Source organism: Lepidochelys kempii, chromosome 2, assembly GCF_965140285.1.
Source record: "Lepidochelys kempii isolate rLepKem1 chromosome 2, rLepKem1.hap1, whole genome shotgun sequence".
NCBI classification, from domain to species: Eukaryota; Metazoa; Chordata; order Testudines; family Cheloniidae; genus Lepidochelys; species Lepidochelys kempii.
This window is the reverse complement of record NC_136381.1, coordinates 106,185,159-106,209,124: the sequence shown is the minus strand read 5'-3', so window position 1 is coordinate 106,209,124 and position 23,966 is coordinate 106,185,159. Positions and strand designations below refer to the sequence as shown.

Below are 23,966 nucleotides of genomic sequence, written 5' to 3'. Positions count from 1 at the left end.
ATGGACAGCTAGTGCAGAATAGCTACTAGAGTGGCTGCTCACATTTTCCCAGATGGCAGGACATTCCAGTACTTTTGGGAACAGCACAGATGTAGTGTAGAAAACTGCTATTTGTAGGAATGTGCTATTTAGGGTGTAGTGAGCATGCTCACACAAACTGAGCATGCTCAGTATCATCTACTGAAGCCACTTCCTTTCACCCTGCCCTTATTAGCCATAAGATTCTGCTGACTGCTTTTTACAGAGTCTAAAAGGGGGTAAATTGACCCCTGGTCACACACAACCCCCCTCCAAAAATTGACTGGTCAGAAGGGTCAAGCAGCTGGAAGCAGGGTTAGGATAGGGGCTGAAGGCAAAATCAGGGATGGGGAGGGAGAAGATAGAGTTAAGCCCGCGGTGAGGCACTGCCAGAGGGAGGCAGAGGGTAAAACCCCAGCACAGGAAGGGGCAGAGCGGGCAACAGTTACACCACTGGACTGAGACACCAGTGTTTGGCCAAAAAAATAGGGTGGCCAGGCAGAGGGGCCTTTTTATTTGATCAGAAGGGCTTTTTTGCATGTTCACACAAACGGAGCATGATTAGTAACATCTTCTGAAGCCACTGCCCTTCACCCGGACCTTATAGTTAGTCAAACTACTCAACTAATTACAACAGTGTTGCCAATTTTGTCATTGGTTGGAAATTTGAATTGAAACTGAAACATTAATATACACATTAAAAGCATATACAATGTATGATCAAATACTTGTACCTGAAAAAGTATAATAGGTTTGAAAAGCATGAACAAAGACTAGCTTCCTCATACAGCTGTTGTTTTTTCTGATTGTTGGCACATTCATTTTGGCAATGTTGGCCAACCTTATAATTTAAAATTATGATTTGTAAGCAAGGTCTGAATGAGCTCTTCCCTGACAGCTAATGAGGAGCCAGGGTTGGGGGGAAGGCTTCAGGACCAGACTGTATTTACATGAACTCACCTACTCTGCCTAGGTATCCAGCAGACAGAGCTGTGTTGCCCGAGCGATCAATTTTGGCTGGTGTTTTGGGAGTTTCTGTACTAAACATTTTTATTATATTATAATTAATTTTTACATAAGAACATAAGAATGGCCATATTGGGTCAGACCAATGGTTCATCTAGCCCAGTACTTCTGACAGTGGCCAATGCCAGGTGCTTCAAAGGGAATTAACAGAACAGGGCAATTATTGAGTGATCCATTCCCTGTTGTCCACTCCCAGCTTTGGGAAAACAGAGGCTCTCAGAGCTTGGTTTTAAATCTGCTGCCTATTAATGTCATTGAGTGACCCCTAGTTCTTGTGTTATGTGAGGGAGCTTTTCACTTTCTCCACACCAGTCAAGATTTTATAGACTTCCCCTCCCTCCCCCTTCCCCTACCCCAACAGTCTCTTTTCCAAGCTGGGAAGTCCCCCAGTCTTTTTAAATCTCTCCTCATATGGAAACTGTTCTATACACCTAATCATTTTAGTTGCCCTTCTCTGTACCTTTTCCAACTCCAATGTATCTTTTTTGAGATGGGGTGACCAGGACTGCACACACTATTCAAGACGTGAGCATACCATGATTTATATAGTAAAAGTGGAGGAGCTTTTGCCGACTGATCAGCAAAGCCAATGCAGACAAACTATGTGAAAAGGCTGAAAAACACCAATCCTCTGGACTGCATCAACGTGCAGAAAGCCTTATAAGCCAGTCATTGTCAAAGCCAATTTTAGAAGTACTTAATGAGACTGTTAAGAATGCTGGAGACACAACACAGTTGCTTGCATATTTATACCTGCCTCTGGAAATTTCCACTACATGCATCCGACGAAGTGGATGAAAGCTTATGCTCCAATATGTCTGTTAGTCTATAAGGTGCCACAAGACTCTTTGCTGCTTTTACAGATCCAGACTAACACAGCTACCTCTCTGATACTTAACACAGTTTATGCGAACAAACATGGCTGTCACATCATGCTTTCTCTTTAAGCAAGAGATACCACACACTACGGACTGGAGGCCAAAGTTAAGTGCATTGTCATTTGTTAATCCGGAAGTTGGACACTGGTTCCGACCAAGACCAGCAAATGCTTGCTATCTTTCTGCAAGAAACTCAGCTGACTGGTTCGAAGCATGCAGTGCAACAGTGAAAGATTCAGCAGTTAAAAAAGTGAAGAACTCTCTCACCGCATTCAGAAAATGTGCATACATGGCTGATGAATGCACCAATGCAAATGGGTGTCAAGTATTAAGTCACTGTCTACATTATCTTGGTATCAGTGGTAGATCAATAGATGAATTTCTAAATGTTCAGTTATAGAAGACACTTCAGCTGCATCTCTGACAACCCACATCTTAGAAGAGTTAAATGCTTGTCAGTTGAACCCGAAACAGATGGCTGCATGTGTATTTGATGGAGCTGCAAACTTCTCTGGAAGACACAGTGGAGTACAAGCTTTGCTCAGAGAAATAGTGTAACTCTGATCTCTCCAATACACACTACTGAGGCCATCTACTCCAACTAGCACTAATACAAGCTGCACAATCTTCAAAAGGCATTTTAAAAGCTATAAATGTAATGTCTTCATTATACTCTTTTTCAGCAAGAGTCTAAAAGGACTGAATGTCTTGGAAAATATAGAAGATATATTGGGACAGAAGTTCAGATTAGTTCAACCTGGGAAAATCCACTGGCTTTCTCATGAACGATCCTTGGCTGTTGTCTTAAAATTACTGTAACCATTATTATTGGCTTTGGAAAGTAGCTACCAAGATGGGATGGATCTAAGTAGTGAGGCTGGTGGACTACTTTTGCTACTAAGTTCAGAGAACACAATCACCATTCTCTCTTGTAAGTCTACTGTTAAAACCACTTGGGTCAACCATCGAGGCATCTGCTACAACAGGAATAGATCTCTGTCCAGCAATGGAAGCTACACTTGGCTCAATCAGAGAGATATCAATTGAAAACATACTGGAAGAAGCAAAGACTTCAGTTCAGCAGTTGACTAATTAGGACACTTATATTAACTCCTTAAAAGAAGAAGACAAGAAGTGTTTGTTAAGTCAGCTGAAAAAGTAAAGTACACTGACTTGATTCTTACATCTCTACAACAACTTTTGGATTCCATCAACCTCTACGTAGGTTTTACAGATGCCTGTCTTAAAAACACCAACCATTGAGTGGAGTGAGGCACTACCAGCAATGGGGCTACCATGTGATCAGGACTGAATAGAGAATTTGAACACAGAGTGGAATATCATATGATGAACGAATGTAGATTTGATTTCAACTTCTTTTTTATCATCACTATTGTTCGATCCAATTTTTGTGCTAGGTTTCCTGGGATGAAAGAAGTAGGAATTCATCAATTTCTGCTTCCAGTCACAACAGCTACAGTTGAGCGTTCTTTTTCCTCATTGAATAGAATTTTGTGTCCTGAAAGAAGTCGCCTTCTGCCTGATCATGAGCATATCATGAAGGACTGGAAGTATCTGACACATGAGCAGCCACCAAAAACGAATGCACTGCATTCGAGAAGTTAATTAAGAGTTGTGCAAAATTACAACAAGAAAGATGTAGATATAGTGCTTCATAGTTGGCTTGGAAAGCCAACTTTAATTTGTATGATGATTTAAAAACGTGAGTTAAATCTAATAAAATGATCGTGAAACATTTTTCAGTTTTTACTATGGTGCCATACAGCCCACCTTTGCCCTAACAGTCTCACACCTCATCACTTCTCACCCTTCCCCCTGTATTTCTGAACACACACCCTAATCTCAAATTCTGTGGAAAACACTGCAGTGAAATATTTTTTCTGTGTGATACTTTTTGATATCACATTCTGTCAGCTGCAGGATTCAGTATCAATTATCATCCTAATGTAAATAGCAGGGTAGGTTTGTTTATTTTGCTAGGCTGCTTCTCTGGCTCATTTGTTCATGGGAGAAGCCTGAATCTCTAAAGAGCTATTCACATCACCAAAAACCCCATGTCAGTTTTTCCAATAGAACTCTTTGCCTCCCCACTAAGGTTTGTCTGAGTTTGAGATCATCAGTAGCAACAGTTATAATCATCCTATGTCATGTTTTCTAGAGATCATGTGCACTTTACCAACTGCAGGCTCAGTTATGACTCTAAAGCTTGAGCAATGGGGTGGAGGAAGACAAGGTAGCGCATCTCCAAGCAATGGTGGTAGGAACAGTGTTTGTGCTGGTGGAAGCCAGGGGAAGCCCTGGGCCACCAGGAGTACTGCGGAGTGAGGCTTGTCCTCACCAGTATAGAATAGGTGTAGCAGCATACAGTCCACAAAGGGCATGGCTCCTCGGGGGTGCTCACTATAGCTGGCAGTGCCTTCTGCCCCTACCCGTTTGCCATCAGGGTATTTAGGCAGCCGCAACATTATGGCTTCTACATGTATGGGAGTGTTTGGGGGAGGGAAAAGGACTTTTTGGCCCTCTTCTAACCTCTACCACCACTAATGCCTCTGAGTGATGGCAGCCATATTTTGACACTGTAATAAACAGATAGGAACTGCTTCTGCCAGGAAAAATTTCAGGTGAGCATAGACGGTCCTCAGTAAGGGAAAGAGGAAATCCATAATACTTCTCTCTCCTTTCTACCAGCCCCCAGAGAACACAATATAGCAGCATGGTGACAAGCCCATCTGGCTCATCTTCACTCTACAGATTTCAAAATCTATTTCTGAATAAGCCCTTTCATCTCCAATGAAATATTACCCCAGGAGCTTGCTGGATCCTATGCTCCCTTTGATCAGAAACCTTTCTCAGTCAAGACCACAGGACAAGTGACTTGCTGCCTGTGCCTGCATGCTGAGTTGATTAATAGTCAAAGATCGCACCAGCATAGAAGTATATTGAAGGTGAATCCTAAAGAAATTAAGATTTTAAATTATCCTCCACATGTCCCGCATCCCACTACAATGAATCCAGCCTGGGTCGTTTGGAAGCGGAACACTTTATGCTTCCATCCCACACCACTGTCAAGTTTTAGCAAATTAGGACAAGTCAGCACATAAGAACAACCATATGTATCAATAACTGCTAATAGTAACAATTCACTACCTCTCCCATGGGGAGCAAATTCTTACAGATAGCAGTTTCACACACCCTATGGTGTAAGAAACTGCTATCTGTAGGAATGTGCTACCTGTAGCCCTGACAGGTCCTACTTTGCTAAAAACTGCTATCTGATGTAGCTAATTCCAACAGAGAGCAGTGGTACCAATGGTTTTACCCACGAAAGCTTATGCCCAAATAAATCTGTTAGCCTTTAAGGTGCCACTAGACTCCTCGTGGTTTTTGTGGATACAGATTAACACGGCTACTCCTCTGATACATGAAATGATAGAGTTCATGATTCTAAAGAGTGGTAGGAGGGAGAACAGCAAAATAAAGATAATGGATTTCAAGACGACAGATTTTAGCAAACTCAGGGAGTTGTAGGTAAGATCCCATGAGAAGACAGTTGGCAGTTTTTCAAAGAGACATTATTAAGGGCGCAAGAACAAACTATCCCACTGCGTAGGAAAGATATGCAGTATGGCAAGAGACCACCCTGTCTTAACCAGGAGATCTTCAATGATCTAAAAATCAAGAAAGAGTCCCACAAAAAGTGGAAACTCGGTCAAATTACAAAGGATGAATATAAACAAATAACACAAGTATGTAGGGACAAAATTAGAAAGGCCAAGGCACAAAATAAGATCAAACTAGCCTAGAGACATAAAGGGTAACAATAAAACATTCTAGAAATACATTAGGAACAAGAGGAAGACCAAGGACAGAGTAGGCCCGTTACTCAATGAGGGGGAAAAACAATAACAGAAAATGTGAAAATGGAAGATGTGCTTAATGACTTCTTTGTTTCGGTTTTCACCAAGAAAGTTGGTGGTGATTGGACATCTAACATAGTGAATACCAGTGAAAATGAGGAAGCAACAAGTTAAAAATTACTTAGACAAATTAGATGTCTTCAAGTCACCAGGGCCTGATGAAATGATTCCTAGAATACTCAAGGAGCTTCCTGAGAAGATATCTGAGCCATTAGCAATTATCTTTGAAAAGTCATGGAAGATAGGAGAGATTCCAGAAGACTAGAAAGGGGCAATTATAGTGCCAATCTATAGAAAGGGAATAAGGACAACCCTGGGAATTACAGACCAGTCAGCTTAATTTATGTACCCAGAAAGATAATGGAGCAAATAATTAAGCAATCAGTTTTCAAACACCTAGAAGAAAATAAGGTGATAAGTAACAGTCAGCATGGATTTGTCAAGAACAAACTGTGTCAGACAAACCTGATAGCTTTCTTTGACAGGGTAACAAGCCTTGTGGATGTGGGGGGAAGTGGTTATCCTAGTAGATCTTGACTTTACTAAAGTTTTTGATATTGTGTCGCATGACCTTCTCATAAACTAGGGAAATGCAACCTAGATGGAGCTACAATAAGATGGGTGCATAACTGGTTGGAAAACCACTCCCAGAGAGTAGTTATCAGTGGTTCACAGTCATGCTGGAAGGGCATAACAAATGGGGTCCTGTAGGGATCAGTTATGGATAAGTTTCTGTTCAATATCTTCATCAGTGATTTAGATAATGGCATAGAGAGTACACTTATAAAGTTTGTGGACGATACTAAGCTGGGAGGGGTTGCAAGTGCTTTGGAAAATAGGGTTAAAATTCAAAATGATCTGGACAAACTGGAGAAACGGTCTGAAGTAAATAGGATGAAATTCAATAAGGACAAATGCAAAGTACTCCATTTAGGAAGGAACAATCAATCAGTTGCACACATACAAAATGGGAAGTGACTGCCTAGGAAGGAGTACTGAGGAAATGGGTCTGGGCGTCATAGTGGACCACAAGCTAAATATGAGTCAATAGTGTAACGCTGCTGCAAAAAAAAAAAAAAAAAAAAACCCAAAAAATGGAACGTCATTCTGGGATGTACTTGGAGGAGTGTCCTAAGCAAGACAAGAGAACAGGAGTACTTGTGGCACCTTAGAGACTAACCAATTTATTTGAGCATGAGCTTTCGTGAGCTACAGCTCACTTCATCGGATGCTGTAGCTCACGAAAGCTCATGCTCAAATAAATTGGTTAGTCTCTAAGGTGCCACAAGTACTCCTTTTCTTTTTGCGAATACAGACTAACACAGCTGTTACTCTAAGACAAGAGAAGTAATTCTGCTCTACTCTGCACTGATTAGGCCTCAACTGGAGTATTTTGTTCAGTTCAGGGCACCATATTTCAGGAAATAGGTGCACAAACTGTAGAAAATCCAGAGAAGAGCAACAAAAATGATGAAAGGTCTATAAAACAGGACCTATGATGAAAGACTGAAACATGATAACAGTTTTCAAGTACATGAACGGTTGTTACAAGGAGGAGTGAGAAGAATTGTTCTCCTTAACCTCTGAGGATAGGCCAAGAGCAAGGGAGGTTTAGGTTGGACATTAGGAAAAACTTCCTGTCGAGGTGATTAAGCACTGGAATAAGTTGCGGAGGGAAGGGAATCTCCATCCCTGGAGATTTTTAAGAGCGGGTTGGACAAACACACAGCAGGAATGGTCTAGTTAATACTTTGTCCTGCCATGAGTGCAGGGGGCAAACGGCTACCTGTAGGACTTTGCTGCATGAGGCAGCAGTTTTTTTTTGCAACAGTAGTTTCTTACAACCCGCTGCAGGCAGTACATTTCTGCAGGAAGCCGTTTCCAGGCCACCAGCGGGCGCACAAAGAGCCCAGGGCCAGGCCTGCCGACTGGGGCCCGGGGATCCGGCTCCCGCTGCCCAGCCCGCTCCTTGCTCCCCGCCGCCGCGCGGCCATGGCGAGCTGGCGGCTCCCCTGGACCCGGCTGCGGCTGCGGGCGGCCCCGCGCCTGCTCCCGGCCCCGCTCCGGCGCAGCGGCTCCGGCCCGGCCCCGCCGCGTCTGCCCGGCGCCCTGGCGCGCTCGGGCGGCTTCGTGGGGGGCCGCTGGGTGCAGGCGGCCGCCGCCTTCCCCGTGCTGGACCCGGCCAGCGGCGCCGAGCTGGGGCGGGTGGCGGACTGCGGCGTGGCCGAGGCCCGGGCCGCGGTGAGAGCCGCATGGGAGGCCGGGCCCGGCTGGAGCGCGGCCCCCGCCAAGGTGAGAGCCCCGGGCGAAGCGAGCGGGACCCGGCCGGGCGAGGCAGACGGGAGGTGAGGGGAAAGCCCGGCCCAGGGAGCCCCCCCCGCCTCCGCGCTCTGGGGGACAGGGACCCACAGGCGGGAGCTTTGAGGGACGGTGTCCCGGGCTGCAGTCAGGCCCTCCCCCACCCCCTGGAGGGCGAGCGGGGCACGGCAGGACCTTGGGAGAGTGTGATGTACTCTCCAGGTGCGCCCACGGCATGCCCGCCTCTGCGGCTGTGACCCTGCAGGAGAACCAGGCCGGCTGCCCCCTTGGCGGGCAGAGCCCAGGGCAGGGTTGGGGGCTTAAAGAGCTCCAGTGGGCTTGATTCAGCTGCCTCTGTTCTTGTGTGTGGTGTATTTAATCCCATACTTCGCCTGGGAGCGCTTTGGGGCAGGGACTGGTGATGTGCAGCAGCAGGTGCAGCCCAGGGAGGGTCTGACAGGCCTCTAGGGACAGCTACTAATAGGTCTGTCATTAATATGAGGGGTTGGTGGAGACAGTTAGTAGGTGGTGCTTTAAATTTAAAAGCTGGCTTGAAGGCCACAAGTCACCTTACACATACCTTAGAACAGTGGTTTGCAACTCGCGGTACAGGTACACCTCGGAGGGGCAGGGGGGTACACAGAGGTCTTCCTTGGGGTTACATCAACTCATCTGGTTATTTGTCTAGGGAAGTCAGTACAGACTAAAATTTCGTAGAATAACTTGTTTATACAGCTCTGTATAGAGAGTGTGGCTCTTTCAAGACTTCTGAACGCATGCTCCACACCTCGTCCCTCTCAGATTTTGGAAGGCACTTCAGATTCTTAAAGCTTGGGTCGAGTACTGTAGCTGTCTTTAGAAATCTCACATTGGTACCTTCTTCCTGTTTTATGAAATCGGCATTGAAAGTGTTCTTAAAATGAACAACATGTGCTGAGCCAGCATCCGAGACTACTATAACATGAAATATATGGCAGAATGCAGGTAAAACAGAGCTGGAGACATACAATTCTCCCCCAAAGAGTTCAGTCACAAATTTAATTAAACCATTATTTTTTTAACAAGCATCAGCAGCATGGAAGCATGTCCTCTGGAATAGTGCTGAGGCATGAAGGGACATGAATGTTTAGTATATCTGGCATGTAAATACCTTGCAATGCCAGCTACAAAAGTCCCATGCCAACGCCTGTTCTCACTTTCTGGTGACATTTTAAATAATAAGTGGGCAGCATTATCTCCTATAAACGTAAACAAACTTGTTTGTCTTAGCGATTGGCTGCACAAAAAGTAGGACTGACTGGACTTGTAGGCTCTAAAATTTTACATTGTTTTGTTTTTCAGTGCAGTTATGTAACCAAAAAAACCAAAAACAAAAAACCAAAATCTACATTTGTAAGTTGCACTTTCACGGTAAAGAGATTGCACTACGTGTATGAGGTGAATTGAAAAATACTATTTTGTTTCTTTTTACAGTGCAGATATTTAATCAAAAATAATATGAAGTCAGCACTGTTCAGTTTGTATACTGTGTTGTAATGGAAATCAATATATTTGAAAATGTAGAAAAACATCCAAAAATATTTAATAAATTTCAATTGCTATTGTTTAACTCAAAAATTAATCGTGATTAATCGCAGTTTTAATTGCACTGTTAATCGCGTAAGTTAACTGTGATTAATCGACAGCCCTAATTTTTATATCTGATTTTGTAAGCAAGTAGTTTTTAGGTGAGCTGAAACTTGGGGTACACAAGACAAATCAGACTTCTGAAAGGGGCACAGTAGTCTAGAAAGGTTGAGAGCCGCTGCCTTAGAAAAAGTGTTTTTTGTTTTTGTTTTTTTCAAAAGCATGTCCTCCTTTTCTCATTAACTGTTTATAAGCAAGTAGTCCTTTACATACATCTAAAGCATGTGAAACTGACTGCCACAAGATATTGAGGCCAAGGGCTTATTAGTTTCAAAAGAGGTAGACCTGTATACAAATAGTCACAGTGGGGAGAATATATATATGAGTACACACACACGGATTTTCCTCTGAAGCACCTGGTACTGTCTGAAAGAAGTTGACTGACTGAAAGGACCGTTGTCTATAGTGGTATCACTAGCCCTCCAATACAATTTTGAATTCATGTCATCCTTACTCCGTTATCTTTTTTCTATTTGAACAGCACACATTCATTTATACATAAAGTATGAAGTTAATTCAGTTTAGTAACATTCTTATCTATAAAAAGAAAAGGCGGACTTGTGGCACCTTAGAGACTAACAAATTTATTTGAGCATAAGCTTTTGTGAGCTACAGCTCACTTCATCGGATGCATTCAGTGGAAAATACAGTGGGGAGATTTATATACACAGAGAACATGAAACAATGGGTGTTAGCATACACACTGTAAGGAGGTATTTTTTTTCCTTGCCTAGGAGAGAAGTGTGTTACTTCGCAAATGGTACAGTTTGATGATGGAGAATAAAGATGACCTTGCTAAGATAATTACAGCAGAGAATGTAAGTTTTACATGTAAAAATGTGCTAATTTCAGCATTTTTCAGGCCTCTTTGCCAGCAAAGGACCCCTTTGGCAACAAAGGGTCTTATCCTGAGTGGTAGTATGTACCCACAACTCCCAGGCCTTAAGCAAGAAAGGCACATTAGCTATAGAATTTACCATGTAGGGCCTGATCTAAAGCCTGTTGAAGTAATGGAAAGACTCCTATAAATCCTTAGCCCAGACTCTGTCCAAAATGTATGTAACCTGGAATCAAAGTGCCATTTACTGTGCCTAGCACAATGACGAAGGCTCCTAAGTGCCATGGTTACACAAATAATAATAAGAGTAAAAATAATGACCTAAGTGACTTTTTTCAATCACTTTGGTCTCTTTGAAGTATTTCTGCATTGTGATTTAATCATAGGGGAAGCCTCTGAAAGAGGCAGAAGGTGAAATTCTTTATTCTGCCTCCTTCCTGGAATGGTTTGCAGAAGAAGCTCGTCGCATTTATGGTGACATCATTCCACCTTCTGTGAAAGATAGAAGGATCTTGGTGCTGAAACAGCCTGTTGGAGTGGCAGCCATTATCACCCCTGTAAGTGCAGCTGGATCTGTCAGACTGATTAAGGACTAACTTAGGGCTTTTGGCTCAGCTCTGAGAATGGGGTAGCATATACCGCCATGGCCCAGGAGAAATCCCCCTGAATCCCCCCTGGCCTTTTTCTGCTCCCCACTCATTTGTTCTGGGTGGACTTTACTCCCCTGCATGGCCAAGTGGGACAGAGTACACGCTCTAGATAAGATATGAGAAAGTTACAGCATTGGTCTGGATGCGTTTCTACATTGAGTTACGTATCATGAGACAAATAATGGCTTTTTCATACTGAAAATACATGTCATGTTTTTGGTTTTCATGTTCCTAGGGGTATGGATTTGTTTCCTCATATCTTTTTTCTCCACCTACTCTTAGCAGCAGGTGCACCCCCAAAAGGTTGAAGTTTTTGAGTTAATATAGGTAATACCAGTTTCTCACAGATGTAGAAATCTCTCTGCCATTTAATTAGTCGAATTTTTAGAGCATAAGAAAATTGGTAGTGGCATTATATACACAGTATTTTGTAAATGCTGCCTCTTCTCCCCTTTTCTATTTTTGAAAAGTATTTAAATGTGAAAGTAAAGCAAAGTCTCATTCTTATACAAGATTTGTTTTGATTCTTCCTAGGAGTTGCAAAAAATAGCTAGTTATTTGGGCAGAGAGGGAAGTATGCAGCTTTTCTGATTTTTCATTGTATATTTCTCTCCACCTAGTGGAATTTCCCCAGCGCTATGATTACACGAAAAGTTGGTGCAGCTCTGGCAGCAGGCTGTACTGTGGTGGTGAAGCCTGCGGAAGACACACCATTATCAGCATTAGCACTTGCTGAGGTGAGCTTTTGCGCTGGTATTACATTAGCAATGGATTGTATCTCACAGTAGCAGTATGTAAACAGAAAGTGAAGTGGCATTCAAACATAACTCTTGGCTACAGTCTCACACAGAGAGAGTACAAATTTATTCTGTTAAGATGGTGGTTTAGATTTAATAGTTACCTTTAAAATAAATAAAAACATTGGAATATATTATGGGCATATTAGGAGTATCTTCCAGCATTGGCCTAGCTTTACAAAAGTCAGCTTTAAATTTGAATATCTTTGCTTTAATTGATGTCAGCAACAGCCTATAGCAATGCCAACATGTAATGTTTATGGGGCCCAATATTGTGAATTGCAGAGCACCCTCAGCTCCCATTGACTCAGTGCTTATGTCTTCAGAGCAAATTTACAAATACATATATGAATATAAAAATATTACCTACCTGATCCTTATACAAAGTACATTATTTTGTAACTGCATATTCACTGTTTCTCATTGCAGCTTGCAAACCAGGCTGGGATTCCAGCAGGAGTATTTAATGTTGTCCCCTGTTCCCAACAACAAACTCCAGCTGTTGGGGAGGCCCTGTGCACTGATCCTTTGGTAGCAAAAATATCGTTTACTGGGTCCACTGCTACAGGAAAGGTACTTGACAAGACGGTGAAAGTCTGAAGGGTTTTTACTGAAAAGCAAGGGGAAGTGTTTTGAGGGGAGAAAGGTGTATATACAACATTTTCCTTTGGGGTGGTTCTTCCCCACACTGCAACAAACTTTCTTCCTTTCTGGCTGTTGAGGGCTTCACACAAATCCCTGTTAAGTACTTTTCCTTGAATTACTGTCCATTTAATCTGGTATCTGTTAGCTTTTTAGAACAGTGGTAATCTTCATCAAATTACAAACTGGAATGATGCACAGCAGTTACTCAGGAAAGTTCAGCTCCAGAAACTGCTGTTTCAGGTTACATGATGACTTGACTCTAATGGGAATACCTCAGAATGTGCTGCTCAGTAATGTAGTGCATTACTGAAAGAAGGGAAGGGTCATGAGGTGAAATCTTTACTTAAGGCTAGATTCTACTCCCTTTACTCTGCGAGTAGTCTAATGGAAATCATTGGGACTATTTGAGGAATAAAATACTAGTGTGGGGGGTTAAGATGGCAGAATCTTTCTCTTAACAAGAAAGGGGCATTTTCTAAAATGGTCTGAGGAGGAATGGGATGACAGCGGGAAGGGTAAAATTTAAACTGGATATCAGGAGAAAAATCTTACCAGCAAGTTTTATTACAATGTGGAATGATCTTGCAAGGGAAAGTAGAAGCAGCTCTTCCCTGAGTTCTAGTTAAATAAAGGCTGGACAAAGTAATTGGGTGAAATCTTGGCCCTATTAATGTCAGTGGGAGTTTTTCCACTGGAGACTTCAATGTAGGATCAGATTGCCTGCTTTGGCAAGGGAATGGGAAAGATGGACTATTGACTCTGTGGCGAATTTGTAGGTTCATTATGGGAGTTCAATCCCCACCAGAGTTAGTTCCCCCTGCCTCTAAATTCTGATTTGTTAGTGAACTGAATATTTACACACTTATCCTGTTTGGTGTCTGCTGTATACTTGTAGATTCTGCTGCATCACGCTGCTGGCACTGTGAAGCGGGTTTCCATGGAGCTTGGGGGGCATGCTCCATTTATAGTGTTTGACAGCGCTGACGTGGACCGAGCTGTTGCAGGAGCTCTGGCTTCTAAATACAGAAACTCGGGGCAGGTGAGAGAATTATTTTTCTACCTTGCCTATTTCACGTTTTGGAGCATGAAAGAGCCCTATTTTTTGTGATTAAGCTATTTTTGCCTAACTTTATTTGCTTGTGAAAGGAAATATGCTGGATTGAAAAGATGAGTCTACAATGCCAGTTCAGTGCCTCTCTGCTGAAACTGCCAACAAGGGTATCCGTTTCAGATGATTTTGTCATATTGTTGCCGGCACCCAGTGCCGAGAGGCTGAACAACAGCTTGAGTGGTTCGTTACCCGGTGTGCTACACCCAATAATCACAACGGGGTGGAGAAGCAGAAAAGTTTATTTGCAGCTGCAAAAAGGTACAGGGAGAATAAAATCTCAAATCCTGCACAACAGAGCAGGAAGTTACACAGGCTTTTATACATTCTTTTTTCCAGCATACTTATTCAATAGCAAGCTGCTCCAAGTATCCATATAGCCAGCCAATCCAGTTTCCAGCTAGTTCCCTGATTCTTTGTATCATTTGTTAAACTATACATAAAGTTGCTTTATTCAGCATTGTTCTTTCATATCTCCCCTGTTTGGCCTTGCTTAGTTTCAGGCAGTCTGACTCTGCAACATACTGTTGCAGATTCTCAGCATAACTGCTGTGTGTGCCTCCAGGCGGGGGGGCCAAGGACACTTGGGCCTAGTATGCAGAGCTGCTGCGAATGCCTCCAGGTGTGGGGGGGGGGGCGCAAGGACACAGGGGCCTAGTGCGAGGGGGCTTCATTGACACTTGTGGTCTTCCATCCCCTCGAGTTACCTAGTGGCCATGCCCCAGTGTTCCCAACAATATGGACATTTCACAAGCAATAAACTCACATGAATTCCTGAAGACAACTCTCATTTCAGGCCATTAAAGTAGACACTACAAAGTGTATTTAGCTCTGCTTTAAATTAGTGGCTCACAGTTTTGGGGCAACCAAACCTGTTTGTAAGGATGTTTGTCAGGAACAGAGTCCCCGATAATGTCATGGCAAACCTGGTGGCTGAACTTTGTGACTTTGTCCTCACCCATAACTATTTTATATTTGGGGACAATGTATACCTTCAAATCAGCAGCACTGCTATGGGTACCCGCATGGCCCCACAATATGCCAACATTTTTATGGCTGACTTAGAACAACGCTTCCTCAGCTCTCGTCCCCTAATGCCCCTACTTTACTTGAGCTACATTGATGACATCTTCTTCGTCTGGACCCATCGAAAAGAAGCCCTTGAGGAATTCCACCATGATTTCAACAATTTCCATCCCACCATCAACCTCAGCCTGGACCAGTCCACACAAGAGATGCACTTCCTGGACACTATGGTGCTAATAAGCAATGGTCACATAAACACCACCCTATGCCAGAAACCTACTGACTGCTGTTCCTACCTACATGCCTCCAGCTTTCATCCAGACCACACCACACGATCCATTGTCTACAGCCAAGCTCTACGATACAACTGCATTTGCTCCAGCCCCTCAGACAGAGACAAACACCTACAAGATCTCTATCAAGCATTCTTACAACTACAATACCCACCTGCTGAAGTGAAGAAACAGATTGACAGAGCCAGAAGAGTACCCAGAAGTCGCCTATTACGGGACAGGCCCAACAAAGAAAATAACAGAACGCCACTAGCCATCACCTTCAACCTCTCCAATGCATCATCAAGGATCTACAACCTATCCTGAAGGACGACCCATCACTCTCACAGATCTTGGGAGACAGGCCAGTCCGTGCTTACAGACAGCTCCCCAACCTGAAGCAACCACACACCACACAACAGAACCACTAACCCAGGAACCTACCCTTGCAACAAAACCCGTTGCCAACTGTGTCCACATACCTATTCAGGAGACACCATCATAGGGCCTAATCATATCAGCCACACTATCAGAGGCTCGTTCACCTGCACATTTACCAATGTGATATATGCCATCATGTGCCAGCAATGTCCCTCTGCCATGTACATTGGTCAGACTGGACAGTCTCTACGTAAAAGAATAAATGGACACAAATCAGACGTCAAGAATTATAACATTCAAAAACCAGTCGGAGAACACTTCAATCTCTTTGGTCATTCAATTACAGACCTAAAAATGGCAATTCTTCAACAAAAAACTTCAAAAACAGACTCCAACAAGAGAGTGCTGAATTGGAATTAATTTGCAAACTGGATACAATTTGACTTAGGCTTGAATAGAGACTGGGAGTGGATGAGTCATTACACAAAGTAAAACTATTTCCCCATGTTTATTCCCCACCTCCACCCCTCACTGTTCCTTAGATGTTCTTGTCAACTGGTGGAAATGGCCCACCTTGATTATCACTACAAAAGGTCCCCCCCGCCCATTAACCTTGCAGAAGAAGCAAGTTTTAGGTGGATTTTGAAAAGAACCTGATTAGCATTAAATAATTTCACTAGTCAAAGTGAGGGGACAGCATGAGAGAAAATGCAAAGACTGGCCTGGGAGAAGGAAATGAGGATAGTAATGAGGCTGGAATCTTTGGTAGAACAAAAGTGGTGAATGGGGACATGACAACATGAAACAAGACCCAAGATATAAACCAAGACAGAGCCATGTAGGATCTTATATGCAAGGCTAAGGAATTTAGACTTGATATAGAAAGTTTTCAAAGGGGGATAATGTAGCCTGACTTGCAAAGGAACATTTTAGCAGTTGTGTACTGGAGAACATCAAGCAAAAGGTTGTAGTAATCAAGGCAGGAGGAGAGGAGGGTATAGACAGAACAAAGGGTCAGAGTGAGCAGGTGTTCCTTCCCCAAACCTACAAATCCAACTTGTAAAATCCAGACCCTCCTTCATGTGGGATTTGGCTGACTTAACACAGACAACAAGATAACAGAAATATCAGCTCCTACCTTTGCTTAGATGCCGAGCCTGCTACTTAACCCACATCCTGTATCCTTTGGTTAGAGGATAACTCCCACCACACCTCCCTTGTATCCTGGTAGATACATATATCAGAGAATCCGTGGCACCCACTTAACCCTTTCCTAGCAGGATCCTCACCTGCTAACAGGGTGACGGTGTTTCAGGGAAACACTTCCAGCTTGTTAGTGTTTGATTTTCAGAGTGTTGTAATGAGAGAAGGGCAAACCTTAGTAACAGCCTATGTGGGTGAAGAGAAGGCATGGAAGGAAGTGTAATGGTAACTAGTTACTGTGCTGTAAAAAATGGGAACAGCACTAAGCTTTGTCTTGTTATTCTTTCATGTTTGTTTTCAGACATGTGTTTGCACAAACCGGTTTTTGGTGCAAAAAAAGATCCACGATGCATTTGTGGAAAAATTTGCCAAAGCCATTGAAAGAGAGCTACGTGTAGGAAATGGATTTGATGAAGGAACTACCCAGGGGCCATTAATTAATGAAAAAGCAGTGGGAAAGGTATGTGTGTGTGTGTGTGTGTGTGTGTATTCAAAATATACTGATTTCACTTCTGAAATTGTAATTTATATTTTTAGGAAGTATTAAACACATTGTATACCTGTTTTGTAAGACTATATTTGCCACTCTACCTGGAATGGTCCCTTACAGTATATGCTATTTACTTAATCTGTTCCGCCTTTCATTTTGCGGTGATGCTGGGAGTACCTTTTCCAGATCTCAAGAAGAGCTCTGTGTGGCTCAAAAGCTTGTCTGTCTCATCAACAAAAGATATTATCTCATCCATTTTGTCTCTCTATATTTGCAGAAAGTATTCTCTCCTCAAAGCCCACAGTGATGTGAACAGGAGTAATTAAAGCGATCATTGCCTTGTTAAACTAGGAAAAGAAAGGGGAATAATCTACCAAGAGCAAGCCTTTTTTCCTAATTATATTCTGATTGGTATTTTTTTGGAGAACATTTGCGCTTAACAGACTGTGGGGGTTGTATTGGGTATATTCATGTCTCTAGGTAGCATGACAGTTTTTGTTTTGAACAGTCTGTTTTTGTGTATCAAAACTAAGCAGAAAAATAAATTAGGGCTAAAACTATTGGGGGCTCTGAATGTGGAAGGCGACTTTTAATTTTGTTTTGCATTTGTACATTTTAGGTATTTTCCTAAAGAAAGGTGCATTTTCATTTATATAAATAGTTATATTTCTTAACATACATTTATTCAGATTCTTCATTTTTTACATTTTTTATTATATGGAAAATGAGGAGTGGCATTGCATTTATTTATTAGATGATGATTTTTTATTCCTAATTTGTGTGAAGATGCTACAGCCCCCTAGGTGCCTATCAGCATCTTTAGGTTCATAAATATCTTTGAAAATCTGGCCCCTCTCCTTCAAATTTCTAGAATTAGTAGAGTTCATCTTCTCCCACCTGGGTTTTTTTGTATTATAGTTCATAGATTGGAAGAGGAACACAAGCTTTCCTACTTTTTCAACTCCCAGTTGGTTTCTTAATTTGGATGATCCAAAAGAAGAAAATATATTCTCTGCACCAGCTGGCTAAACTGAATCCAAAAGTAAAATTAAAGAAAAAGCTTTTCTGTACAACAAGAACTGAAAGTACTTGCATTAGGAAAAATATCAATACCACCATTCACTCTGTTGTAAAGAATGAAAATAATATAGATATTTAATGCACCATATGACATTGACATATTTATAAAGCTTGAATTGACCTCAACAGGTAAAGATTCTCCTCCCCACCCCAATTCTCTTTACATTTAAAAAGTAGCACTCTTTTACTTACAAAAATTTGCAGATGACTCACTGGTATAAAGTAGGTTTTTTTAATTCATTTTTTAAAAATGATTTGAATAGATTGTAGTAAGTTTAGGCCTTTACCGTAGGTTACCATAAATTCAAATTTAATTTTAAGGTCTTGTTTTTAAAAATAAAAGTCTGATTTTATATCTTTAAAAATCCATTTTTTAAAAAGAAATCATCAGTTTTTGTCCACTCGGGCTGGTGTTCATAGAAGTTAGTTTAATGTGCGTTCTGTTCACGTTAGAGAATAGATGGAGATATGGTCTCTCCAATAACATCTTGAAGACTTGCTATTGTGGGCTAGTCTACACTGGCAGCGCTTTAACGTGGCTTGTGTGGTCACAGCAGAGAGCTCTCCCAGCGCTCTGAAAAAAACCATCTCCACGAAGGGCGCAGCTACCAGCAATGGGAGCGCAGCTACCAGCATTGGTGCACTGTCTACACTGGCGCTTTTCACGCCCCTGAGCAAGAAAGTTGCAGCACTGTAAATTGCCAGTGTAGACAAGCCCTGAGATAGGATAGTTTTCTTTTGTCAGTAGGTAAGCACTGCATGGTCTTTTGTATCTCTCTCTGACGATGCTGACCATGAATGTGTGGCCCTGATCCTGCAAAGACTTACAGATGTGCTTAACTTTCCTTGACTTCAGCAGGACTAATAAGCCTCCGTAAAGTTAAGCATTTATGTAAATCTTTGCTGAATTGCAGCTCTGCATTGCAAGTGATCCTGGTTTGTAAATCTAAAATTCAGGTTATGTTCAGGAGGAGAGATGAAAATTCAGCAAAAAGGGAGGTTTTAAGCAGTGTCTCAGTCTCTAAATAAGGAGCAGAATAAACCCTTTTTGTCTAACGCCTTGTTTAATTTTGGGGAATCTTGTTGTGTATTCAAGAAAAGAAGACCAAACCTTTACTGCTAAATGCTAGCTTGATATCTCTTGTTTTGCTCATCTCAGGTGGAGAGACACATTAGCGATGCAGTTTCTCAAGGAGCATCCATTGTGACAGGAGGGAAACGGCACAGTTTTGGAAAGAATTTCTTTGAGCCAACTCTGCTCAGCAACGTCACAACAAACATGCTTTGCACGCAAGAAGAGACATTTGGTCCCTTAGCACCAGTTATCAAGTAAGATAATCCATTCTTCAGATTAACATAGAGTTTAGTAAACTTCAAAAAAGTATTTTATTTCATGTGAATAAGTATACAATCTGCATTATTATTATTATTCTTCCACAGTTTGTTTTTTTTTTGGCTTCTGATGAGATTACTTCTCTCTCTCTCTCTCTCTCTCTCTCGGATTTTTACTTATTAAAACTGTACCTGTAATTTTGACCTGTAAACTTTTTTTCAGTGAGATTTTTTTTTTTAAATGGCACCTGCAGTTTAACGAGGGAGGATAACAGTAAAGACCATCAATTTTCATGCTCCTTTAAGGGACCTGAGAGCTTTTGCATTTTGTCACATGACCTAATAGTTCTGTGTTTCTCTGATCCAAAGTACCCTTTGGACAATTTCCCCTCTCTAGCAGTCTTTTTCTCTGAGGGTTTTTTTTTTCCCCCCTCCCCAGTATGATTGAACCTGGTAGGACTCAGTGGGGCGAAGATTTACGAATCTTTCTCAGATGTGAGATCTTGTCAAGACAGCGAAAGTGAATGGCGTGTTTAAACCACATTAGTTGACAAGTGTTAACACATTTTAAAATTTGATGTAACTCAAGGGAAATGGCAAAAGCACCCTGGCTTGAGACCTAAAATTAAATAATAAAACACTAGAAATATACCAAGGAGAACAAACCTACATTCACTTTGTCCCATTTGCAGTGAGGCTGCTTCTCAGTATCCAGAGACCAGGAAGGCAGTAAGGATTACTTCCTTTTCCACCCCGCTATGTTGATTGCAGGTCTCACTGGTTCTCTGTTTCTTTATATTGACAGGTTTGATACTGAAGCAGAAGCTGTTGCTATAGCAAATTCAGCCAATGTGGGTTTAGCAGGTACGTTCTCCCTTTTCAGACAGATACACCACTGTGCAGCTACAAACTTGAGCTTAGTGTTGCAGTGGTGTGAGATGAAGAATTTGATTTTGATTATTTCTGTTTGCTAATAAGCACCTTCCCCAAAACCTTCTGCTGCCATGTCCTTTTGATTTTTGTTCTATGTTAACAATATATTTTTACATTCATGTGACAGGATATTTCTATTCTCAAGACCCAGCCCAGATCTGGAGAGTTGCAGAGCAGCTGGAGGTTGGAATAGTTGGTGTTAATGAAGGAATAATGTCCTCAGTGGAGTGCCCTTTCGGTGGTGTGAAACAGTCTGGCTTAGGACGAGAAGGTTCAAAATATGGTATTGATGAGTACCTAGAAATAAAGTATGTCTGTTTTGGAGGCTTATAATAATTTGCAGAAATGACACAATCCACAAAGGCCTGGAATAATGTCCTGTTTGGGGTGGACTGTCTGTATATTAATGTGAGTGTTACCCTCTTCAAATCCAAGTAATGCTGTTGTGTGACTACATGTAGAGAGAGATGTTTTATGTAGCTCTGTGCTGACACTTGTAAAACACAAATATTACTAGTTACATAGATTTAGTAGTAATACCCAATAGTTGAATGACAGTGCCTCTTAGATGGGGGATGAGGGAGGAATAGTTTCTGTTATTTGGGTTACCTTATGTAAATAGGAAGAATTTGGAGATTTGTGCATAATGAAGATCATAATTTCTGTTCTGGAGGACATAGGCAATTTTTTTTCCTTCTGTCTCTCCTAATATTCACGCATCTGTGTAGGGAGTGGAGAAGTGTTGGGGAGGGTAGCCTGTCCTTCATGGTTTTGTGCCAAATATGCACTTAATTCTCAACTTGCTAACGCTGTTGTAGAACTTTTTCAGATTGCTTACTTTTATTAAAGTTTGCAGGAGAACTTGGTGCTTGTGAAGGGGAGGAATTAGTGGTAATGGCTGGAGCCAGGCATTCTTACAGGCTAGTGTGCAGCTATGTCAGTATACATCACTGCTAATTGCAACACCACCTGCTGTTGCAGCTTTGCCCTCTCCAGAGCAGACATCCTAACTTATGCCTAAGAGCTTAGTAGTTTCAGGAACAGATACACAACCTGTGCTACCATGTAAACAAGGGCTGTAAGTCGCAGTAGTGTGTATAAACTGGTTGCCTAATGAGTCAGTGGAGCTTGGGGGATGGCTAGCTTAGTGTGTAGTAGAGGAATGCATGTTGCAGGGACACTCTGCTGAGCTGTTCGGGGGTGGGGTGGGGAGAGATTTATGTAAATGAGCTCCACATGACAATATATATCCATTCATTCCCCTGTGCAAGACCAGTATGACCCCACCTGGGAAAGGGAAGAGGATGGTCATCAACATAAATGTTGCCAACCAACTTTTTAAGGAGTGCTTTCCTCCCACTCCTTCAAAGAGCCACTTCAGCTTGCTCAACTACAGAGCCTCAGCAGGCGGTACTGCTCCTGCGGCTTTGTGCCTTAAATGCTACCAGGCCCTGGACTGGGCTCCTTGTCACATGGGCAGATGTCCATCGCGGAGTGGGACAAAACCCCAAACTCATCTAACTTACAACCTAATAAAGATTATATAGGTCTTCAGAGGCAGACTTTGTATGTCATCCGCTTAGTCTATGTAGCCTCAACTGAAAGCATCATTAAAAGGTGATGTAAAAGTTCCTTAATGTGAAGCAAATAATGGTGTATTAACATGGTTTTGACTTAAAATAAGCACTTTATTCACCAAACTAAACTTCCTCAGAAGATCCTATAGAAAATTTTAAACTGGCTTGTCCGAGGCTGGGGAGTAGAAGTTGTGTGTTTTCATTTTTGGCTAACTGCTGTTTAGCCAGACTTTTACATTTAATTACAGAATGAAAGTGAGCTGACGGCTCTCTCTAGATGAATGTATCCTGTCAAATAGACAATGGTATTCAATTAAACCAAGGTAGGGGGAAATTATTTTTGGAATGACACTTAAGTTTAACAGAAAAGCAAGGTGGAGCAGAGCCTTCGCAAGTGAACACGGAGGAGTATTGATTGCTACTCAACATTTTAAATGTTATTTAGATTATTTTTATATTACACTAGGTGTGGCTGGAGCTCATTCCTTACTGTCTGTAAAATGCATGAGTGCATTGTGCTGAAGTGATGCCACAAACAGGGTTTGGAAAGGACACTCATTGCCCTTACAGAAGTCCCTAATGCAATACATATAAAAATGAAGGCACTGAGGCTTTATCACCTGCAGTGTGTGCTTTTGGAGTCAATAAGGAGAAGACAGATGTACCTGTTCATATTAACCACTTTTAAACTCTTGTAGATGAGCATACATAGTACCCTGATTTTTTGAGAGCATTGTGTTATGGCATGTATGAAAGTAGGGCAGCTAGAACAAGGTATCTTAATCATCCATTTCTTATTCAGCAGAGGTGCTGCACAAAAATACAGCCAGTACTTGCTACATCCCAAAGTACTATAGCTTAAATACGGCAAGCACACAGGCAGTTTTATAAGTACCTTAGACAGATGGACTCATCCGTCACTTCAGCCAGGCACTCAAATTGCACTGCTCTCATCGGTTGCCTCTATGTCAGATGCAATACTGTTGGTTGTCTTAAAATTTTGGTGTCTTGTTTTATGAGGCTGGATTTTCTTCTCTGAATAGAATTAAATAAAACTTGAGTAAATTTTTACTCTTTACCCAGCACAAGATATCTTTGAACTGTGTCTGACAACAGGAAGCACAAACCTTTTGTTACGTAACTTTAACAAAAAGGAGTACTCGTGGCACCTTAGAGACTAACAAATTTATTTGAGGCATAAGCTTTCATGAGCTACGGCTTATGCCCAAATAAATGTTAGTCTCTAAGGTGCCACAGGTACTCCTTTTCTTTTTGAGAATACAGACTAACACGGCTGCTACTCTGAAACCTGTCATAACTGACAGTATCTTAGATTAACTTTAAAAAAAAATTCTTTGTCAAGGTTTCCTCCATGTCTGGACTCCAGTGTTTGAATCTGTATGGTTTTCTAGGTAATGTCTATGTCAAATAGCACAAATTGATCTTTCTTACAAATGTTGTACTCTTATCAAAAACTGTGATCCTTTAAGAAAACATAGACTTGAATTCTTACGTTTCAGTTTGATTTAGTTTGTGATTGTCTAGCTTTTTTCTCATGTAATGTGTGTTCAAAGAACGCATGCTATTTAGCAAAGAAACTGAACTGTTTTCAAGAAATAAATATCTAACACCTGTGAAAGCACTGGATATTGTGGGCATTCACTTTTCTGTGTTAAATTGATTAATTAGGCTGTTTAATACTCAATTGCTGTTTAAGTCCAGGTGCCATATATATTCCAGGTGCCATTACACCCAGTAGCTTTTTAGGTCTGCACTGTTTTTTCTCTCAA

At 41.8% G+C, this 23,966-nt stretch overlaps 1 protein-coding gene across 1 annotated transcript; it reads left to right on the top strand.

Moving 5' to 3' along the window:
- Positions 1-7,692: 7,692 nt before the first annotated feature.
- On the top strand, positions 7,693-23,823 carry ALDH5A1 (aldehyde dehydrogenase 5 family member A1). Its single transcript, XM_073331875.2, has 10 exons — positions 7,693-8,152; positions 10,579-10,662; positions 11,069-11,239; positions 11,953-12,069; positions 12,559-12,702; positions 13,670-13,813; positions 17,066-17,224; positions 19,494-19,663; positions 20,472-20,530; positions 20,727-23,823. Exons 1-10 carry the CDS (start codon positions 7,853-7,855, stop codon positions 20,930-20,932), a joined length of 1,554 nt encoding a protein of 517 aa, XP_073187976.2. The 5' UTR covers positions 7,693-7,852; the 3' UTR covers positions 20,933-23,823.
- Positions 23,824-23,966: the final 143 nt, after the last annotated feature.

What these genes read in the sequence shown, in the direction of transcription:
- ALDH5A1 (XM_073331875.2), top strand. Translation starts at nt 7,853, where the DNA reads ATGGCGAGCTGGCGGCTCCCCTGGACCCGGCTGCGGCTGCGGGCGGCC. An exon ending in GGTCCACTGCTACAGGAAAG is followed by an intron (nt 12,703 to 13,669) that starts GTACTTGACAAG and finishes GTATACTTGTAG; the next exon opens with ATTCTGCTGCATCACGCTGC. An exon ending in ATGAAAAAGCAGTGGGAAAG is followed by an intron (nt 17,225 to 19,493) that starts GTATGTGTGTGT and finishes TGCTCATCTCAG; the next exon opens with GTGGAGAGACACATTAGCGA.